At 40.9% G+C, this 21,979-nt stretch overlaps 1 protein-coding gene across 3 annotated transcripts in view; it reads left to right on the forward strand.

The window, feature by feature from the left end:
• The window catches only part of LOC125451253 (solute carrier organic anion transporter family member 3A1-like), a 312,267-nt gene that overhangs the window by 272,155 nt on the left and 18,133 nt on the right, over positions 1-21,979 (forward strand). For all 3 annotated transcript variants that reach the window (XM_059644724.1, XM_048528183.2, XM_059644725.1), the window contains 2 exons: positions 12,399-12,597; positions 17,444-17,582. In XM_059644724.1, coding sequence (XP_059500707.1) covers positions 12,399-12,597; positions 17,444-17,582 — 338 coding nt within the window. The remainder of the gene's footprint in view (positions 1-12,398; positions 12,598-17,443; positions 17,583-21,979) is intronic.

Raw genomic sequence — 21,979 nt, forward strand, 5'->3', positions numbered from 1 at the left:
AGGCTCATGCTGTATCACTGTCATTGTTGCTTACAACATATTCCCCATTTGCTCTCACCCACCGCCCCCCACACCGACCTCCTGTCACCACTAACCTCTGCGCTGCCTACTCATTCACTTGGGATACCTTCCCACCTTCACCAAAAGTATTGACTATGCCACCCATTTTCATATCCCATAATACCTGCCTGTCTCTCACATTCTGTGAGGAAAACAGCCCACAGAAAGGCAGCAAGAGTCAAGATGGGTGGTATGCTGTCCGTCATTGAGCCCCTCACTCCTTATGAGGAGAGATCCTGATTCTGACCATCCTGGAAAGACCTGGTATCAGAAGCTGTTCCTTTACTTTTTGTGCTGGGAGTTGTTGTGTGAATGCTGTCCCTTGACTGCTGACAACTATGACAAGTGCTCTGTGCTGGAGGGCACAGCAAGACATATGAAAAACCAAAAGAAATGTGGATGCTGGAATATCAGAAACAAAAACAGAAATTGCTGAAAAAACTCAGCAGATCTGGCAGCACCTGTGGACAGAAAGAAGAGTTAACATTTTGGGTCCAGTGATCCTTCCTTAGAACTGATGATTGCGAGGAAAAGGTTGGCATTTATACAGAAGATAGGGTCATTAAAGGGTGAAGTAAATGATTGGTGGAGATGGAGCCCAAAAAAAGAGAAAAGCAGTTGGATAGACAAAGGACTGGGTAAAGATCAGTTTGGGAGAATGAATAGCTGCGGACTATTAGCAGCTGACAATGGGTGGTGTGCAGTAGCAGCCCATGTGATTGTAAGGCCAGATATTTGGGGGCTGGGAATAAGGATATGGGAAAGGGTGCTCAAGCTCTAGAATTATTGAACTTGATATTGAGTCTCAAAGACTGCAGAATCCCCAAGTGGAAAATGAGGTGCTGTGCTTCCAGCTTGCCCTTTACTGGAGGACTGTAGCAAGCCTGAGACAGAGATGTTAGCCAGGGAACACAGTTTTGCATTGACGTGGCAGGCAACTACAAATTCAGGGTCATTTTTGTGGAAAGAATGTAGGTGTTCTGCAAAGCAGTTTCCCAGTTAGCGCTTCATCTCCCAAATGTAGAGGAGACCACACTGTGAATGGTGAATACAGTGTTGTCTTCCTTTGGGCTCTATCTCCAGTTTTTGCTTATTCCTCTCCCTCCCCCACTACATCTTCTACATAAATACTGACTTTCCTTGCTACCATCAGTTTGGAGGAAGGATCACAGGACCAGAAACATTAACTCTGATTAACATTAACCACAGATGCAGCCAGACCTGCTGAGTTTCTGTTTTTGCTTCTGAAGTGATATGGACCTGATATCTCTTGTTAAGGGCCCAAATGCAAAAAGACAAAGAAAAACAATGCAATGCAGGGATGTTGTGAGTATTCAAGTGGGCTCAGTGTGGGTGTGGGAGTCTCCCTTGACATGACTGAGCACCACACTCCACCACTTTTGAGTCATTGGTTAATGCACATACAGTGTGCCTGTTATGTCGGTTACAGGCACCTGATCCATGTGTAACCCTGACAAAGCATGGTGGCATGTAACAGCAGTCCAACCCCTGGACTCATTACTGCTAACAACCATGAAATGCTGCCTGGCTTTGTGTCTGCGCCAAAAGGCAAGACAGGGCCAGGCAAAGATGCTGAGAACATCTGGGTTGGTGCAGGGCGAGTGAGCGCTCAGATAACAAGTGAGCAGCCCTGAGATAAAATCTGGCCTAATCAATGCCCAAGCATACAAAATGCCCTCGCAGCATTGTTGCGATGAGAACTGCCAATGCACCCCAACATGCAGCGCTAAAGTGCAGCACCTTACTGTAAACAAATGGAGATGCGGCATGGAACGGTAGGCATATGTCTGCCAAGGTCTGTGGATGGAGGAGGGGGTACATGTGGCAGCCGCCCAAGGAGCCTTCCCTGAGACATTGGTGTGCAAGATGGTAGACCTGAGGGTCAAGAGGCGAGCTGGAGTTGTCAGATACCCACTCTGACTTTCATGTTGGAAATTCTTGCTGTCTAGTTTCAATCCAGGACATGGTAGAACGAGAAGCTGCCTGTTCGTGAGGTGACATTCAGTAAAAAGGAACAATAGTCTCCATTTATCGGCATATCACTGCTCCATAGTGACAATCTTATGTCAACACCTGGAACTCTGTTGGAAAATGCGACTTTTTCTCCTGACATCAAATACAGCCTGACTCAGGGCCTTATAAGTTTACCCCATAATTTTACCACATGACTGCATCTCACAATGAAAGAAATAGTGAGAATAAAAACATAGCCCCACCAAAATCAAAAAGTAGTCCTCAAGAATTCTCAAAAAAAGCCTTCAAAGAAAAAGAGATTGCTCTGTTGGAGTTGAGATATAATTGCTGTATAAATTCAGCATCAATGAACTGTAAATTGATCAGCAACTGGGGAAGGAAACAGTCATGAGTAAAACAAAATATAGGAGCGGAGTCTGTGATTAGAATGTCCAAGATATCAGAGCAGGTCATCTGTCAAGTGTTGATTTGCAGCTGGTGTGGTATAATGAGATTCATGCAAATCATGATGATTTTACTGATCACATGATCGCATCAGTAAGAGAGGATTAACCAATCTTGAATAAGCATGAGAAGAGAGCATTCTTAGACACTACAAGTGCTGAACCTTCCATATGCAGATGTAAGTAGAGGAGTTGCAGCACATAAGGAGTTACAGAGCCTTTACCAAAGATAAAGAACAAGCAGCCTCAGAGACAGCATATGAGCAGACATCCACTACTCGTAATACTTCTGACCAGTATCTCAATGTGCAGCTGGCTGTATTGGCTTAAAGCACAGGAAGAAAATCCATCAAAATAAATTAATGTGCTTGCAGTCGGCCTGTGATTTCCAAGCTTGCTTTCCCTGCAGTCACTCCTCCTTGTTTAGGTATTCCCATTGTTGAATGTCCAAGTACGCCAGATTAATTCATCACACATGTTCAGCTTTTTTTAAATCTCCTCCAGGGATGTAATCGTCACTGGGAAGGTAAGCATTTATTGCCCATCATAATTGCCAATGAGAAGGTTGTGGGCAGACTGCAGCCCATGTGATGTAAGTATATTCAAAGTGGAACAGACTTGTACAACTGAGTGCCTACAATCCGATCCCACAACCAAAGATATATTTCCCATCACACCCCTATCTGCTTTTTGCAGGGACTGTTCTCTCCGCGATTCCCTCATCGGCTCCACACTCCCCACTAGCCCCAGCACCCCCAGCATCTTTCCTTGCAACTGCAGGAAGTCCTACACCCACCCTTACACCTCCCCCTCCCCTCCATTCCAGTGGTTTTCCAGTCAACATTTGGGGCAAGTAATATATTCCAGATTGATCAATTGAATTAAAACTTCTTCCAACTGCCATGTTAGAATTTGAACTCATTTCTCCAAAGTATGAGCTTAGGTCTGTAGATTACTGGTCCAGTATGACTGTCAGTGTCCTTCCTAGATACTTTTTGCATATTTCAGTCAGTCACTGAATTGTTACTGTGCAGAAGGAGGCCATTAAGCCATTGTGTTTGTCTTGCCTCCCCAAATGCATCATTCATAGTGCCATTCTCTAACCTTCTCACTGTCACCCTGTGAACTTTCTCTTTTCAAAGTAGTGTCTAATGCTCTCTTGAAAGCCTGGATTGAACTTCCTTCCACATTTTCAGGCATCGCATCACTGACCATTACCATTTCCTCCTGGAAAAGAATATTTTGTAATTTTTTGCTTCTTCTGTCAATTCTAACAATTTTGTTAAATTTCTCTCATTCTAATTGCCTTCATAAGTGGGAACAATTTCTGCCTATCAACTTGTCAAGACCTGTTATGATTTTAAATACCTCAGTGAGCTGTCCTGTCAGCTTCCTCCAAGAAGAACAGTCTGAACTTCTCTAATTTATCTTTGCAACTGAAGATTCTCAGCCCTGGAAACATTCTTGTGAAACTTTCCTGCAGTCTTTCCAATACCTTCAAAGCCCTCTTAAAGAGCAGCACCCAGAACTGGACCCAGTACTTCAGCTGAGGCTAATCTAGTGTTTAATACATGTTTAACATAATCTCCTTGCTCTTGTACTCCATCCTTATTTTAATGAAACCGAGGAAACCGTATGTTTTATTAACTGCTCTTTGAGCCTATCCTGCCACTTCAAATGACTCATGCACATATATTCTCCAGCATCTGCAGTTCCCATTATCTCTGCACTCAGATCCCTCTTCTCCTGCACCCCATTTAGACTAGTACCCTTCATATTGTTTGTCTTCCCATGTTCTTTCAGCCCAAAATAAATCAATTCACATCTCCACGTTAAACTTCATCTACCACTTGTCCACTCATTCCACAAAATTCTCTATGTCCTTTTGATGTTCTTCATTATCCTTCTCACAGTTTTATCTTCAAGGATTCTATCATTTGCAGATTTTGAAATTGTACTTTGTACACCAGGGTCCCGGTCATTAATCATATTATTAGGAATAGCAAGGGTCCCAACACTGACCACTGGGAAACTCCAATTAAATCCTTTGTCCAGTTCAAGAAACATACATTAGCCATCCCTATTATTCAATCAATTTCATATCTATGTTGCTATTGACCCATTTACTCCATGAGTGATAGCTTTGTTCACATGTCTGTTTTTGGGCACGGTTTTTGTATCCAGGGCTTTTTTGGATCTTCATGTACACCACATCAACAGTATTACCCTCAACAATCAACAATATCGGGTGTCTATTTAAAAGATTCCAGCAAGTTACTTAAATATTTAGATCATCGGCTTACAGTTGGGAGAAAATTATTTACAACTTTGCGTCTGCACATTATGGTGCCTGTTGCTGATTACTTGTGCCTGAGATACAATATAAGGTCATATTTTATATAAATTTCAATTAAAATGTTATCACAGTTTTCTCTCTGTTAATGAGAGATTATGGGAACTGCAGATGCTGGAGAATTCCAAGATAATAAAATGTGAGGCTGGATGAACACAGCAGGCCAAGCAGCATCTCAGGAGCACAAAAGCTCGCAGAGAGGTTAAAATAGTATCAGAGATAATGGGAACTGCAGATGCTGGAGAATTCCAAGATAATAAAATGTGAGGCTGGATGAACACAGCAGGCCAAGCAGCATCTCAGGAGCACAAAAGCTCGCAGTGAGGTTAAAATAGTATCAGAGATAATGGGAACTGCAGATGCTGGAGAATTCCAAGATAATAAAATGTGAGGCTGGATGAACACAGCAGGCCAAGCAGCATCTCAGGAGCACAAAAGCTCGCAGTGAGGTTAAAATAGTATCAGAGATAATGGGAACTGCAGATGCTGGAGAATTCCAAGATAATAAAATGTGAGGCTGGATGAACACAGCAGGCCAAGCAGCATCTCAGGAGCACAAAAGCTCGCAGTGAGGTTAAAATAGATTCTGCATTGCCTAGAGGATGCTAGATTATTGAGGATATGTAGAGTTAGTATCAGATTTGCCATAATCTTAATAGGACTGCGTGATCTACTCTTGTTACATTTTCATGTCTTTCACTAGTGTTTGAAGGCAGTTGTAATAGATGGAAAATCTGCCCTTTGAAACATCCCTTTCCTGTTTAAATGGTATTATTAGAAGTATTTCAAAGCTGAGATGATAAATGTTTGATGTATTTTGCCCTTTCTAAGTTGGTTCAAGCCTGGAGTTTGCCTTTGGTCGAAAAGAAGTTGAAAACCAACCAATTCCATTTGAGAGATTATTTTGTTCTTTGCCTCCTCCTTTAGTCATTGAATTATTTCTGAAACTCTTCACATTGAATCTTGCTTTATAACTTCATACAAAGGGGTCTCTTTAATGATGACTGTGGTCTTTTTTTCTGTAAAGGTCAAGGGACAATGTCTGTCCATATCCTCAGCTTGAATATACACTTCTGTGTTGTCTTCTTGGTTAATGAATTTCAGAAATTTGTTCCAGAAAATGCCCTCAGCCACCAGCAACTGTGATTCTCTTTACCAGCATAAACAACAAATGATGCTGTGCTTCACTTTGTGTTATAATTAATACAGCATTTGCTTGAGGCTTTTGGACTTATAAATAATAAAAACATGTTTAATAAAAGTACAGACCAGAGTTTACTAAAATATTCATGTTCCCAGTTGTTTCTGCCTTGGCTCTCGATATTTGATGATCCAATCTGGGCATTGTGAGATTTGCATATCTGTCTTGAGTAGAAATGACAATTTGGCCCCAGCTCAGCCCTTGTAAATGGCTAGGCTGAGAAGATCCAACTCCCTCATTTCCACTTGCACCTGCATTTTCACTAAAACTAGTCAAAGGAGGGAAATATAGCTCCTCATCTCAATATAGCACGGTATCTTTCTCCTGGTTACCCTTCCAGTTTCCTGAAAATCAACTCATGAGGAGCAAACAGGGAGCAGCACAGCCTTCAATTTTAAGTGGGGCATAAACTGATGAATATTTGATTAACTTCAAAGGAAAGTGCCAGAAGATTGGAGAGAGGTAAACGTCATTCCCTTGTTCAAAAAAGGCAATAGGAATAACCCTGGAAATTTCAGGCCAGTTAGTCCTACGTCAGTGGTGGCCAATTATTGGAAGGGGTTTTGAGAGATAAGATTTATGATCACTCGGATAGGCATAGTTTGATTCGTGATAGTCAGCTTGTATTTGTGCGGGCTAGATCATGCCTCAGAAACCATAGTGAATTCTTTGAAGAGGTGACCAAACACATGGATGAAGGTAGAGCAGTGGATGCGATATACATGGATTTAAGTAAGGCGTTTGATAAGGTTCCCCATGGTAGGCTCATGCAAAAAGTAAGGAGACATGGTAGAGGGGGAAGTGTGGCAGACTGGATTCAGAATTGGCTGACCCTTGGAAGACAAAGGATGGTAGTGGACGGAAAATATTCAACATGGTGCTCAGTTAGGAGTGGTATACCACAGGGATCTGTTCTGGATCCTCTTCTATTTGTGATTTCTGTAAATGATTTGGATGAAGGAGTGGAAGGGTGGATTAGTAAGTTCGCAGACGATGCAAAGATGGGTTGAGTTGTGGACAATGCGGAGGGCTGTTCTAGGTTACAAAGGGACATTGTTAGGATGCAGCGCTGGGCTGAGAAGTGGCAGATGGAGTTTAACTCTGAAAAATATGAGCTGGTTCAGTTCGGAAGGGTAAATTTGAAGGCAGAACACAGGGTTAACGGCAATGTTCTTGGCAGTGTGGAGGAGCAGAGGGATCTTGGGATTCATGTTCGCAGTTCTCTAAAAGCTGCCACCCAGCTATTAAGAAGGCATATAGTGTGTTAGCTTTCATTAATAGAGGGATTGTGTTCAAACTATACAAAAGCCTGGTTTGGCCACATCTGGTATATTGTGCCCAGTTCTGGTCGCCTCATTATCAGAAAGATGTGGAGGCGTTGGAAAAGGTGCAAAGGAGATTTACCAGGATTTTGCCTGGAATGGAGGGATGGTCTTAGGGGAAAAAGTTGAGAGAGCTAGGGCGTTTCTCTTTAGAATGATGAAGGATAAGAGGTGACTTGATAGAGGTGTACAAAGTGATCAGAAGTATAGATAGAGTGGACAGCAAGAGACTTTTTTCCTAGGGTGGATGGAGCTATTACGAGGGGACATAGTTTTAAAGTGAGCGGAATTAGATATAGGGGAGATGTCAGAGGTAGGTTCTTTACTCAGAGTGGTCAGGGTGTGGAATACATTGCCAGAGAAGGCAGCGGAGCTGGTCTCACTCGGGGCATTTAACCGGCTATTAGATAAGCATATGGATAATAATACAAGGTAGGAGTGGAAGTTGGATAGACCTTAGGATTTGGGTAAAATTTCGGCACAACATCGTGGGCCGAAGGGCCTGTACTGTGCTGTACTGCTCCATGTTCTATCTCCTATGAAAGAAAAAATGGTCACGTATAAGTAGCAGCTGAAATTGGGCTGGAGATGACATAACTCTACAATGTGTTTAGGTTTCTCATCAGGTGTCTAGCTCAGCAATTTCCAATCCATCCCCAAACTCACCCAATATTACAGAGAATGGGCTATTGCCAAAATCTGTCCATCATATCTAGATTAATCAGTAAGGTACAAATGAGCTCTTAACAAGAACATTATGCTGCTCACGCAAGAAAGTGGTTAGGGTGAGCTGCCAGGAGGGGATGGACAGGCCACTTGTTTCTAAGCAGTGCATAAAGCAACAGGATGAAGGGGTGAGTAGGATGCTGTCATTGGAGGGTGCTCCATGCCCAATAATAACCTCTCAATCAATGTCAGCAAAACAGAAGAAGTTACCCTCCTCCCTCCGGACAAACCTCAGGGGATCTCTCTCCCACTGCAACTCGCTTGTAATAACTTGTCTGTCTCCTCTCTACCTATCTTCTCCTCTATCCATCTTCGATCTGCCTCCCCCTCTCTCCCTATTTATTTCAGAACCCTCTCCCCATCCCCTTTTTCTGATGAAGGATCTAAGCCCAAAATGAACAAGCTTTTGTGCTCCTGAGATGCTGCTTGGCCTGCTGTGTTCATCAAGTTTCACACTTTGTTACCTTGGATTCTCCAGCATTTGCAGTTCCCATTATCTCTGATATCAGAAGAACTGATCATTGACTTCAGAAAGAAGGAAGGAGGACATGCCCATATATACATCAATGGAGCTGAGGTGGAGAGGGTCGAGAGTGTCAAATTCCTAGGAGTGACGATAGCCAACAATCTGTCCTGGACTTCCCACTTAGATGTGATGGCCAAGAAGGCACAGCAACGTCCCTTCTTCCTCAGGCAGCTCAGGAAATTTGTCATGTCCATAAGGTCCCTCACCAACTTTTACTAATGCACCATTGAAAGCATTCTATCTAGTTGCATAATAGCTTGTATGCCTACCGTTCTACCCCAGGACAGCAAGAAAGTACAGAAAGTTTTGTGCACAGCTCAGATTATCACAGATGTCAACTTGCCATCCAAGGACTCCATTTACACTTCTCACTACCTTGGAAAAGCTGTCAACATCATCAAAGACCCCTCCCACCCCAATAATGCCCTCTCCCAACATCTTCCATAAAGCAGAAGATACAGAAATTTGACCACGCAAACCAACAGGTTCAAGAACAACTTCTTCCCTGCCGTTACTAGACTGATGAATGGGCCTCTCCAACATCAAATAATGTTGATCTTGTTAATGTTGATCTTGCTTTGTGCAGCTCCTGTGTAGCCGTAACCCTGTATGCCTTGCTTTGCCTAAGCACCCCATGATCTGTTGTCCTTGTTTGCTATAATCTGCCTGTACTGCTTGCAAAACTTTTCACTGTACTTAGCTACATGTGACTACAGGAAATCAAATCAAATCAATCAGATCACTTTATCTAAATGATGACAAGTTGCAGAGAGACATGCAAAGAGATCAGGGTGGCCTCATACATAACTCACAGATTGTTAGTATGTAGGTGCGGTAAATAAATAGAATAGCTAATAGAATGTTTTATTTCACCGTGAGCTCAATCAGCCTGCTACAGCAGATGACTGGGAGAAGTGGGCTTGTTCTGGGTCTGTCTGGGGGCTGATAGCTTGTATTCTTGTGTGGAGCCGGGAAAGCTATCCCTTCTCTGCAAAGTGAGAAGTTGCAGCTATTGTTCCTGGGGAGGAACTAAGAAAGTTAGCTAAAATGAAAGGGGGTAGAACCCTCAGAAGTGAACATATCTCTGTAGGTAAGTGATAGGGAACCTCCATTCTTGTCACTTCATTTTATGATTCTTGAAATGGAACTGCTGCTACATGAAATGTTTGTGAAGAGATTGATCCCTCCTATACCCTCAAAGGTCTGATATGCCTACAATGAATAGAAACCAGACTTAAGCCTGCATCTGACCATTACTCTCCCGGGATGTGCCAGCTCTGTGCAGCTGATGTCCCAACAGTAATCATGTGGCTGCACGTGTGCCTGTCTTTGGATCCAGACTCTATAATCTCCCCAAGATCATTCTCAGTTAAATGCCTGCTGATATGGTTGCTGCCAACTTGCTAGATGCAGTCAATTGGAATATGCTACTTATTGATTGTTCTAGGATATTGTCTTTCAAGCAGCACCATTGCAATTGTGCATTGTGAAGAGGCAACTCCCACCAAAGCATTCAACACCATGATTAGTCATTTATTCACAAAAATTTAGTGGTAGCTTTTGGTAACTTCCCAGATGTAGATGTAAGTCCTGCAGATGGCTTGGCCTGCTTGGTATGTCTGTGTAAGATCGCTGCTTTTTCCAAAGAGCTCAGATAGGGAAATTTGCATTGCAAAGCTGAATGGTGCTAGTAATGTTACTTGTTCAGAAAACAAAATTGTGCTAAAGTTCATGAAAGCTACTGCATTTTGATAAGACCATCCAGGTCAGGACTTACACAAGTAATGTTAGAGCCCTGGCCAGTGTTGATGAGCAGAGAGATCTCGGGGTGCAGGTACATAGTTCCTTGAAAGTGACATGACTGGTAGACAAGGTGGTGAAGAAGGCATTTGGCACACTTGCCATCATTGCTCAGACCACTGAGTCCAGGAGTTGGGACATGGTGTTACAGCTGTACAAGATATTGACAACGTGACATTTGCAGTTCTGCATACAATTCTGGTCACCCTGCTTATAAGAAGGATGTTATTAAGCTGGAAAGGGTTCAAAAAGGACTTACAAGGAAGTAACCAAAAATATTAGGTAAGGCTCAATAGGCCAGGGCCTTTTTCCCTGGAGTGCATGACTCTGTCGTGACCTTATAGAGGTTTATAAAATCATGAGGGGCCTAGATAATTTGAATAGTCAAGGTCTTTTCCCCAGAGTAGGGGAATCCAAAACTAGGTTTAAGATGAGAGGGGAAAGATTTAAAAGGGACCTAAGGGGCAACCTTTTCACACAGAGGGTGGTGCACGTATGGAATGAGCTGCCAGGAGAAGTTGTAGAGGCGAGTACGATTACAATATTTAAAACACATTTGGACAGGTACATGGATAGGAAGGGTTTAGAGGGATATTGGCCATCTGCAGGCAAATGCGATTGGTTCAGTTTAGGAAACCTGTTCGGCATGGACAAGTTGGGCCGACTGGTCTATTTCTGTGGTGAATAACCCTATGACTCTAAACTTTTCTAATCACAGTCAATTCTCTAGCCATGCTGAATCCCTAGTTCTATTTTGAAAAAAAAATGCATTATTTTCTATAATCACCTTTCACAACCTCACAATATCTCTACTTTTGCATTGTTATTAGGTAAACAAATCTGTCAGCTGCTTTGTGTACGGCAAAGTTTCACAAATGACAAATTAGACTAATTAATCTTTTTTTCAATTGTGTTGGGCAAAGTATGAATGTTGACCTGGGCAATTTGCCTGTTCTTCTTTAAATTATTTGATGGAATCTCTGTATCCATCGGAGCAGGTAAGGCTGAGTTGTAGCTTGTCACTACATCCAAAAGACAATGCATTTGACTATGTGACACTAGCTCAGTTTTGAAATGTCTGTCCAGATTATATGCCCACATCCATAGTGGAAACTGAAACATATGTTCTTTTGACTTAGAGAAAAAGTATTACTATTGATTCAAGTTAACGTTATAACCTCGTCCTTTGTTCTTTTGATGACGATCTAAATGTTGTCATTTAGTGACTGCCTCTCTGGCCAATTGAAATATTTTCCTCCTTGTCAACGTAGTAAAACCTTTAGTAACTTTGAGCAGTTCTGTCAGACCTCCTCATGATAGGAGCTTAGATTCTCTCACCACTCTTAATAACTAAAACCCATCAACCTTATAATGAATGCGTCTGAACTAATTGTTCCCCAAGTATTTATAATGATTATAGAGTCTCAGCAAGATTAAGATCTGTAAACTCAAAGCAGCCTGTGAGTGCAACTTAATACTTCTGTGGTCTCAAAAAGCAAAATGCTGCAGATGTTGGAAATCTGAAATAAAAAAGAGAAAATATTGAAATATTCAATAGGCTAGACAGTCTCTATGGCTAACGTGGTGCCATTCAATATCACACATTGGTTTTACCATTTAACATTAAAGCAAGTTGTTTTTTTAAAGAGTGGACAGTTTGAGATCAGGGAAGTGTCTCTGGAAGGCTTCCAAGCAGCAATCACCTCTGCATTATTTCCAGCGTTGTGAGTTTATGACCAGATGAGTACAGCCAATAAATGTTTCCTTGTTAGTTTGCTCGACTCACTCGTAATAATTGCCAATTGGTGCATCTTGGTGCTTGCATTAGAGGTTTAGGCATCATCACATCTTCAAGTTATCCAGTCTCTAAGCCAATCTAACAAACATGTTTCAGCATTGTTACTTAGATTAATGTGTAGTTTAGATCATTCACATGAGTTATTAATTGTCTTCACCATGTTTCTCTTATTAGGAGTAACTGCAGTTCCTTGTGTGTGCCTTGGAATTTTCCTGGGTGGCTTTGTGCTGAAGAAAATGAGCCTAACTCCACTGGGAGCAATTAAAATGACAATGACTGTAAACATGCTATCAACAGCTACATACGTTATGCTGCTGTTTCTGGGTTGCGAAACAGGACCGGTCGCTGGAGCAACAGTCAGCTACATGAATGGGTAAATAACACATGGTGATTTTCTTATTATAGACACATCAAGTCATACAGCATGGAAACAAACCCCTTCAGTCCATCTTGTCCATGCCGACCAGGTTTCCCAAACTAAACTAGTCCCACTTGCCTGCATTTGGCCCATGTTTATCTAACTGTTTCTTTATCGTGTGCCCATCCAAACACCCTTTAAGAGTTGTAACTGAACCTACATCTACTGCTTCCTGTGGCAGTTCATTCCACATTTGAACCACCATCTGTGTGAAAAAGCTGCCCCTCGGATCCCTTTAAAATTTTTCTCCTTTTACCTTAAAAATATGCTGTTTTATTTTAAATTCTTCTACAGGGCAAAAGACCCTTGCTATTCACCTTATATATGCCCCTCATGATTTTATAAACCCAAACAATATTACCCCTCAACCTCCTGTGCCTGTCCAGTTTCTGTCAATATCTCAAACCTGCCAGTCCCGGTAACATCCTTGTAAATCTTTCCTGAGCCCTGTCCGATTTAATAAAATCCTTCCTGCAGCAGGGTGACCCACAACTATACACAGTACTCCAAAAGTGGTTTCACTAACATTCTGTATGACCGCAACATGACGCCACAACTCCTACACTCAATGGTCTGAGCAATGAAAGCAAGCTTGCTAAATGCCTTATTAACCACCCTGTCTAACTGTGACACAAATTTCAAAGAAATATGTACCTGAACCCCCAGATCTTTCAGTTCAACAACACTACTCAGGAACCTACTGTTATCTATAGTCTTGCCCCTGTATGTCTCGTCAAAATGTAGAACTTTGCATTTATCAAAATTAAACCCCATCAGCCACTCCTCACAGCAAGAAAGCAGCAGAAACAATGACTTTTGTCGAATGAACAATGAGTTCATCTTAGAGTTTCTCTGGATGCCTAACTAACTGAGATCAATTAAGAGGAAAACAGTTCATAGTGTATGGAGTGTTCCACAAATATTTGTTTATAGCTGAAAATTGACCTTTTATTAAAGATTTTTGTCTTGCACTCATCATGACATTTCACAAAATACCAATTCAAGAAGAAAACCAACATTTCATGTGTATGTGTGGAGAGTGCTGATTGGTTGGCAAGTGGACTCTGAAGGATAGAAGCATTATCCCTCTCCTTTGATTTGGTGTCCTTGCAAATTATCCTGATGGGTGTAAGGTGAAAAGCTTCAACAAAATGCATCTTTTTTCAGCTATATTCAAGTTCTGCACTGCTAATCAACTATAAATATTTGTTACTAGCACTGATTTAGTTTTCAGATTTGCTTTAGCGAGAATGTTGAATCTCAAACTGGAAATTTCAATTTACCGGTACTACTTGATAATCAGTGGAAAGTAGCTTTCATCAAATCGACATTGCTCGTCTCTCATCAAGCTCAATTTTTAGGGATTGAAGTTCCTCAGGTTGCTGATATCACAATTGAATAGCAAAGGAAAATTAATGGGAAGTTGGATAGGAAATACAACTGACTGTCATCTCCTTGCACCTGTCAATCCAGGTCTTCATTTCTGAAGAAGGGTCACAGTCCAAAACGTCAACTTTCCTGTACCTCTGATACTGTCTGGCCTGCTGTGCTCCTCCAGCTCTGCACTGTGTTATCTCTGACTCCAGCATCTGCAGTTATTACTATCTCTTCATTTTGCAACCTGCCCCCACTCCTCTGGCCCAGCAAGGAAGATTTATAGCTGATCCTTCACCAGAGACAACCTGTACAATTTCTCTTCCTTGCACATAATGCACAGTAGAAAAAACTAATGCAACCTAAAAGACTGATTACTCAGAACAGCTTTGAAATGTGAACTCAGGCAGCTCCATTGGTTTTTCAGCTTAAGCAGAACCATTACTTCAGTTGTATTGCAGGAAAAATAAGTACAGTAAGACCTTCAAGGGAATTCCAAAAGTTAAATGACAGCAAAATACTATGGATACTGGAAATCTGAAACAAGCATGGAGAATGCTGAGGAATTCAGTAACTCTGGCAGCATCTGTGGAGAGAGAAAAACAGAGTTAACATTTTGAGTCCAATATAACACTTACAAACTCTGAAATGAACATGATTCACACATTTACAGAAATGTGGAAGAATATACTTGGAAATTTTGCATGAAGAATAATGCGTTTTAGTTCATTTCATTCCTCACGGTCAATTACCTTTTATGCTAAAAACAGGAAAATTGACGTCCCATGCACACTTTACACATCAGTTATTCGTTATCTGAAAGTTTATTCAACAATAACTCTCTTATATCTAACGTTACATCTCACGTCTAATGAAGCTCTACCATCTACAGATTCAGTTCAGATACTGTCACACAGCAAACTTTCTTCCTGTTTTCAGAAACTCCCCTGAATTTGTTACCATCCAAAACCAAAATAGCACACTGACATGGAGAATGCCAAGGATCAATCTAGATTTGCTCTCAGGCTTCAACAGAATAACTCAGGGAAGTGTCATCATTATACGTCTTATTGTTGTTTTCCCTTTGCAGGGCGGACAGACAAGTTTAGGGGATGGGAGTGACCAGAACGGGAGGGCTGGGTTGGATTACAAGATGGAGAGGGGAGACGAGAGTCGACTGGCAGCAGTAGATCATTGTTCTGTGAAGTTCAGAAATGTACGCCTGTTGACTGAGCACAACTATAGATCAAATCATGGATTCCTCCTCATCGGTATGGCTCAGGAGAAAAGCTGGGCTATTTTTTGGAAGACAGCTATAGCTTTGATTTGTGAGGTTGTGTAAGGGAGTAAAATAATAATCTTTGAGAAATATTGTGCTAAACATCCTTCTCTATTTTGGAGTTGCTTGAGGGCTGCTACAATTTATATTGCCTAGGCATTTTGATTTATTGCTGGAACAACCTATAATTCTCCTTGATGCAAATATTAAGGTCTCGACTACAATTGGACTATCAATCTACAGGTAGTTTCATGAAATTAAACAACACAATTTCTGAGTGCTGTGCTGAGAATTTGGGAATATAGGAAAGAGTTGTGCTGGAGAACCTTGCAAAAATAACAAACATACAAAATCAAAAACAAATCAGAACAGTGTCTAATTCAATTTTTGCTATCTTCCCTAAGTTAGGTTAGATTCAATTGCTCATTTGCCTTCTTATGGTATTAGAAGCAGCCTATGTTTTACATTGATACTGGGAGGCACTTTTGCCAGATGGTTTGCAACCGTGTCCATTCTTGTCACAAATATAGTTTATGTGGCTCTGACCTGGCAGTCTGGTATAGCTATTTAGCTTTGATTAAAAGGAAAGATAAAACAGCAAGTGTGGATTATTTTGCTGTATGTTGTAATTGTGTCACATCAGAGTCTCTTATGGCATAGTGGTAGTGTCCCGACCTCTGAACCAGGTAGGCCCAGGCTCATATCTCATCTGCTCCAGTAAAATCAGATCACTGTCTATACAGTTTGATTAGAAAAGATTTGCCCTAATTATATGACATTCCCACCAGGAAAAATGTGCTAGCACAGCATTGTTGCAGTATTGCCAATGCACATCTCATGAGTGCAAATGAAAGGCATTGTATTGAAGCATACCTCACATCCATTTCATAGAAACTTAGAGAAGTAGTGCAAAGAAATCCAAAATAGGACTAGCGTTCCACACATGAACAATATCCGAAAGACAGGCAATGCCATATTTATTCTGGCACTGCAGAGGTATCCTTGGAGACCTTCATGAAGCAGACATGTGGACCTGCGATGCATAATCATGTTGTAGAACATAAATCAGATTTTTTTTTACTGAATTTAGCAGACATGCTTTTGTATTTAAATACAGTTAAATGTGAGCCAAAAACGATAACTGAGTGTAATGTAAGTAGCTGACATATACATCTGTATCAATGCATTTTACTAGCAGGTATTGTGAAGTTATATCATTTGAAAACATACAGGTCTACTTGCTTCATTGTGAACTGATTGACGGTTAAACAGCAAAACAAAAACAGTGCTTATTTAAACCTTAACTCATCCCACTCATGGTGACTGAGAATAACTGAATTCTTGTCCTTCCCATCCATTTGCTGTAGCCTGAATAGAAAACAATAGGATTGTGGACTCATCCATAACACTTGTATGGTTAAGAGGGAGATTGAGTACTTTGTGGATGATAGATGGAGTGTAATACGCAAATATTACCTCCTGAACAAGTCTTGTTTAAGTTCATCAGCCAAGGAGAGTAAACAATGAATCCATGGCAATACCACTCTAAATCAAAATGTTCTGTGTACCGTAAGACTAGCAACTTAATAGTAAAGTGAAGATTTGGTGCAGTCTCCACTTTCTTCATTCTTGGGTGATATGTTTAAAGAAACTAGCTCCTTTCAATGTGTCCATTTCCAGATAGTTTATATAGCAGGCCTGATCTTGTTTTTGTCCCCCATTATTTACATGGGTATCAAGCTTCCTGCTAAAAATTGGACCTGTGTTAGACATCAGCCTTTCTTTTACAAGGCCATTTACAGATAATTGCTCACTTTAACAAATGAATTGCAGTTAGTGAAATCAGTGTAGATCAAGCGCACTGCCTCTGAATGTGACAGCTGTTATTAAATACAAAATGCAGTGAAGCTGAATACATGCAGTGAAGCTGAAATTGTATTAACCTCTAAGACTTCTGAGTACAACATCAACTTCATCACCCTGTTTAGTACACATCACCATTTTGCATAGAACATGTGGAAGCTGCGTGTTTGCAGCATCTCGCCTTGGACCTAGAATAACACATAAATAAATTGGCAGTCTTATGAAAGTTCTAAGGTTTCTGGATATGTTCTCACTGCAATTGACAGTGTTTTGTTTTTTATTTAGCTCTTTCAATGGGTTCCAAAGGAATCTTACTGTACCTTGTAATGAAGTTTGTGGCTGTACAAAAGAGACTTTCAACCCAGTCTGTGGGTCTGATGGCATCACCTACCTGTCCCCATGTTTTGCAGGATGCACTAACAAGGTGAGAATTTTTCTCTTTCATACTTCTATATAGCTATGTTTTAAAAATGGAATTAAAAATATCTGGTTGATAGTGCCAGCTATTAAGAGTGGAAGAAAGGGCAGATTCTATCAGTTAGACTGTAGAATGGATGTTTTGGCTTTTCTAGCACATAATTGTTGTGATTTGCGGTATAAGTCTGGGTGAGATCATGACTGCTTCCAGGATCTGCCTGAAAGACAGCAGGACAGAAATTGGCGTTGAAATGATTTAAATGAATTGAGTAATGTCAAGTCAGTAGGATGTCTTACATCACTCCTGATTTTTGTCTTCGACATCGTTTCACCCAATCCTACCAGCCATGCCTTGTTTAAACAAATGGACCTGAGCCTTTGAGATTGTTGCAAGTAGAGGAATTGGTGGCAGCTAAGGCCACAATCTGTTCATTCTGACCAAGGTAATGCTGAAACTGCTTAGCTACAATCTGCATTTCCAGGGTCTGTGACTGGGAAATGGGAAGGCATGTGGCTGGTCTGCTGAAAGACCAGTACTAGGAAGATTGTATGTGTCCCTGGAGTGTTGGGATGTGCATGAACTTGACCAAACGTTCATGCTTAAAAGCTACACCCAGATTTAAAATAAACAATCTTCACTGTCTCCAAAATAAGTAGAAAAAAAACGAAAAAAGTAAAATATTTCCAGTTTGAATAAAGAATAAAAAATTCTGTAATGAGTTTTCCAAAACAATAAGTTATTAAAAAAAAATAAAAATTCTCCCATTAGAAAATAAGAGGATGGATTGAGGATGTAGCAAAGTAAGTTGAGTTAAAATATTCCAATTATTAATTAAAATTGTATTTTACATTTTTATTGCTTGAGGTTAACATTACTGTATAAAATTGCTGTGAACATTTTAATTGCTTTTTCTTCTCCCCCTGTCATATTAATGTTGCTTTTAGCATCACTAAAAACTGTCAGACCTTAGAATGCAGTCATCTTCCTAGGTCTAACGGGGAAAAGAAATCTTCTTGTATCCCTTACTTTTGACTTCATACAGGGCCTTTAGATGTTGATGTTTCTCTCCCACTACCAACTTCATGTTCATGAGCAAGTTCATAGTTTTCTGGACCATAGCCTACATCTAAATTCTCTCAGACACAATGGAATTACGTTGGACTGATCATTGTTATATTTATTAGCTTGACCTCTCTGGGACCACAAGGATTATGTGAGTGGAAAACTGTAATTGTTTGTATACTTTAGTGAGCAAGTCCTTAAACAGAAAAAGAATGCCTGAAAGAGAATGTAGAAATAAAATTACCAAAAGTTCAGAGGGTGTAGCTATGCTCGCTGAGACAATGCGTTTGGTTGCAAACGTATCATCACCCTGCAAGGTAACATCATCAGTGTGTGTCCAGTGAAGCATTGGTGTTCTGTTCTGCTTGTTATGTATATGCCTCAGTTTGTTGTATTGTTTGGCGCCACTTCCAGTTCTGTTTCTCAGTAGTTTCTACACAGAGTCTATTTGAATGTGTTTGTTGATGGAGTTCTGGTTAGAATACTAGGCCTCCAGGAGTTCCCTGGCATATTTCTGTTTGGTTTGTGCTTTTGTGGATCTGTTGTCCCAGTCAAATTCATGACCTTCGTTGTCCGTGTGTAGTGAGACAAGTAAGAATCGGTTGTGTCTCTTGGTGGCTAGTTAGTGTTCGTGTATCCGGATTGTTACTTTTCTTCTGGTTTGGCCTATGTAGTGTTTATCACAGTACTTGTGCGGTATTTTGTATATTACTTCTGTTTTGCTGGTTTTAGAAATGGAATCCTTTATGCTCATCAGTAACTGTTGTAGGGTGATTGTTGGTTTAGTCTTGTGGTCATCTCTGAAATGTCCTTGATGTACAGTAGGGTGTTTGGTGAGTCTGGTTGTGTTGTGTCGTCCTGTTGTGGTCTGTCTTGGAGGTAACAGTGGATTGGGCTTTTCGGGTATCCATTCCTTTTGAAAACTCCATATAGGTGCCCCGATCTGCTTTGCCCAGTTCTGGGTTGGTTCACTTGTTGTGGCTGATTTAAGTAGTGTCCTGATGCAGCTCCGTTTGCGGGCATTGGGATGTTTGCTAGCGTAATTGAGTATTTGGTCCATACGTGTGGTCTTTCTATATGTGCTAGTCTGGAGTTTCCCGTTGTTTTTGAGTTCTACCATAATGGTACAGGAAGAGTAGTTTGTTGTCGTTCTCTTCTTCTTTCGTGTATTTAATCCCCGTGAGAATGTTGTTTATGTGTCTGTAGATTTCTTCTAGTTTTATGCATTTGATAATCACATAGGTGTATTCTACCCAAAGTTTGTGTTGTATAGTGGGGAATGCTGTCTGTTCTAACCTTTGCATTACTGTTTCTGCAATCAGTCCTGATATCTGGGATCCGATTGGCGTTTCATTGATTTTTTTGTATATGCTGTCTTTGAAGGTGAAATGGGTTGTGAGGCACAGAACCAGCAGTCTCAGGGTGGTGTCTTCATTTATGTTGGTGTCCTGGGTTGCCTGTCCACTTGATTCATGCAGCAGTATGGCAAATGTCTCTTTGGCTAGGTCAATGTTTACGGATGTAAATAGTGCTGTTACATTGAAGGATATCATCATCTCAACCTCTTCTATCCGGGTTTTTTTGATGATGTTGAGGAATTCTTGGGATGAGTGGATGGAGTGGGTAGTGTACAATCTCTGTTGTAGTTCTTTGGCACGTCTATATGTTGGTGTGCCAGGTACTGAGACAGTGGGTCTGAGTTTCTCCTGTATTTTCTATATCGGTTTCCACCCTACATGGGAACACAGGGGCAGAACCAGGAGGGAAGTCTGAGTTTGTGAGTGAAATGGGACAATGAGGTCTCAGAGAGGAACTGCAGATGCTGGAGAATCTGCGATAACAAGGTGTAGCGCTGGATGAACACAGCAGGCCAAGCAGCATCAGAGGAGCAGGAAAGCTGACGTTTCAGGCCTAGACCCTGAAGATGGATCTAGGCCCAAAATGTTTCCTGCTCCTCTGATGCTGGTTGGCTTGCCGTGTTGTTCCAACTCTACACCTTGTTATCTTAGACCTAATGGCCTGAATGGTTTCTTTCCATATTTTAAAATACTATGAGAACAAAAGAAAAGAAGGGGGCAATGGTGGTCCCTTGAATCGGTACCGGTATCCGATAAAATCAGGGCCAATATTCAATTTTACTTCTATTTCCTGCTTGCACTCTCCCCAATACCTTGATTAACGTAGTGCATAAAAAATCAATCTCAGTTACAGTGCACTCAATGTATAAGCAGCTATATCTTTCTGGGCTTAAAAAGCCCAAAGATTCACAATTTTATCAACAAAGAAATTTATTCCTATCTCAGTCCTAAATGCTTAAATCATATTCTGAAATTATGACCCTTAGTTCTGGACTCAACAGCCAGGAAACCAGCTTTTCAGTATTTGCCTTGTCAAGTACTCTTCAAATCTTGTATATTTCAGTGAGGTCACTTCTTCTCTTAAACACCAGAGAATGCAAACCTATTTTACTCAATCTTTCCGTCACCCTAGCATCCAAGAAAACAATCTAGTAGGCCTTTTTTGCATATGTTCTAAATTAAGTTAATCCTTCCTAGGGTAATGTGATCAAAAGAGTACAGGGTACACCAGATGTCATCTCTCCAACATGCCCTTACTCTATGCTGTAATATTGTTGGATAAATACTTTGTTTTGTTGAATGGAATGTAAGTATCACGAGAAAAATCAGTGTTTGTTGCTAATCCCTAATTGCTTTTGAGAAGGTTGTAATGAGCTGAATTCTTCAACTGCCACGGTTCATGTGACATACACCCATAGTCCACTTCGAAAGGCAGTTCCAAGATTTTGACTCAAAAGTAGTGAAAGGATGGTAATATAGTTCTAAGTCAGTGACTTGAAGGGAACTTGCAGGTGTTGCTAAAGGAATAAAATATAAAAGTGTTGTTGCGACTGCACGGCATTAGTGAGACTGTACAAAAACAAAGTTGCCGGAAAAGTTCAGCAGGTCTAGCAGCATCTATGAAGGATAAAACAGAGTTAATGTTTCGGGTCCAGTGACCCTTCCTCAGAACAGAGGAATTAGTGAGTTTATTAGTGAGACTGTACCTGGAGTACTGTGTACAATTTTGGTTCCCATTCCTGCAGAGGGATGTAATTGTATTGGAGGCAGTTCAGAAGAAGGTTCACTAGATTGATTCAGAGATGAAATGTTTGTCTTCTGAAGTCATATTATGATGATGTGGAGATATCAAACAGTCCATACTCTCTGGAATTTAGAAGAATGAGAGGAGATCTAATTGAGGTATATAAACTGCTGAAGGGGATTCATAAAGTAGATGTAGAAAGGATGTGGAGCTATCTAGAATGAGAGGTCACAGCTTTA

The sequence above is a fragment of the Stegostoma tigrinum genome, chromosome 3, assembly GCF_030684315.1.
Source record: "Stegostoma tigrinum isolate sSteTig4 chromosome 3, sSteTig4.hap1, whole genome shotgun sequence".
In the NCBI taxonomy this organism is placed as follows: domain Eukaryota; kingdom Metazoa; phylum Chordata; class Chondrichthyes; order Orectolobiformes; family Stegostomatidae; genus Stegostoma; species Stegostoma tigrinum.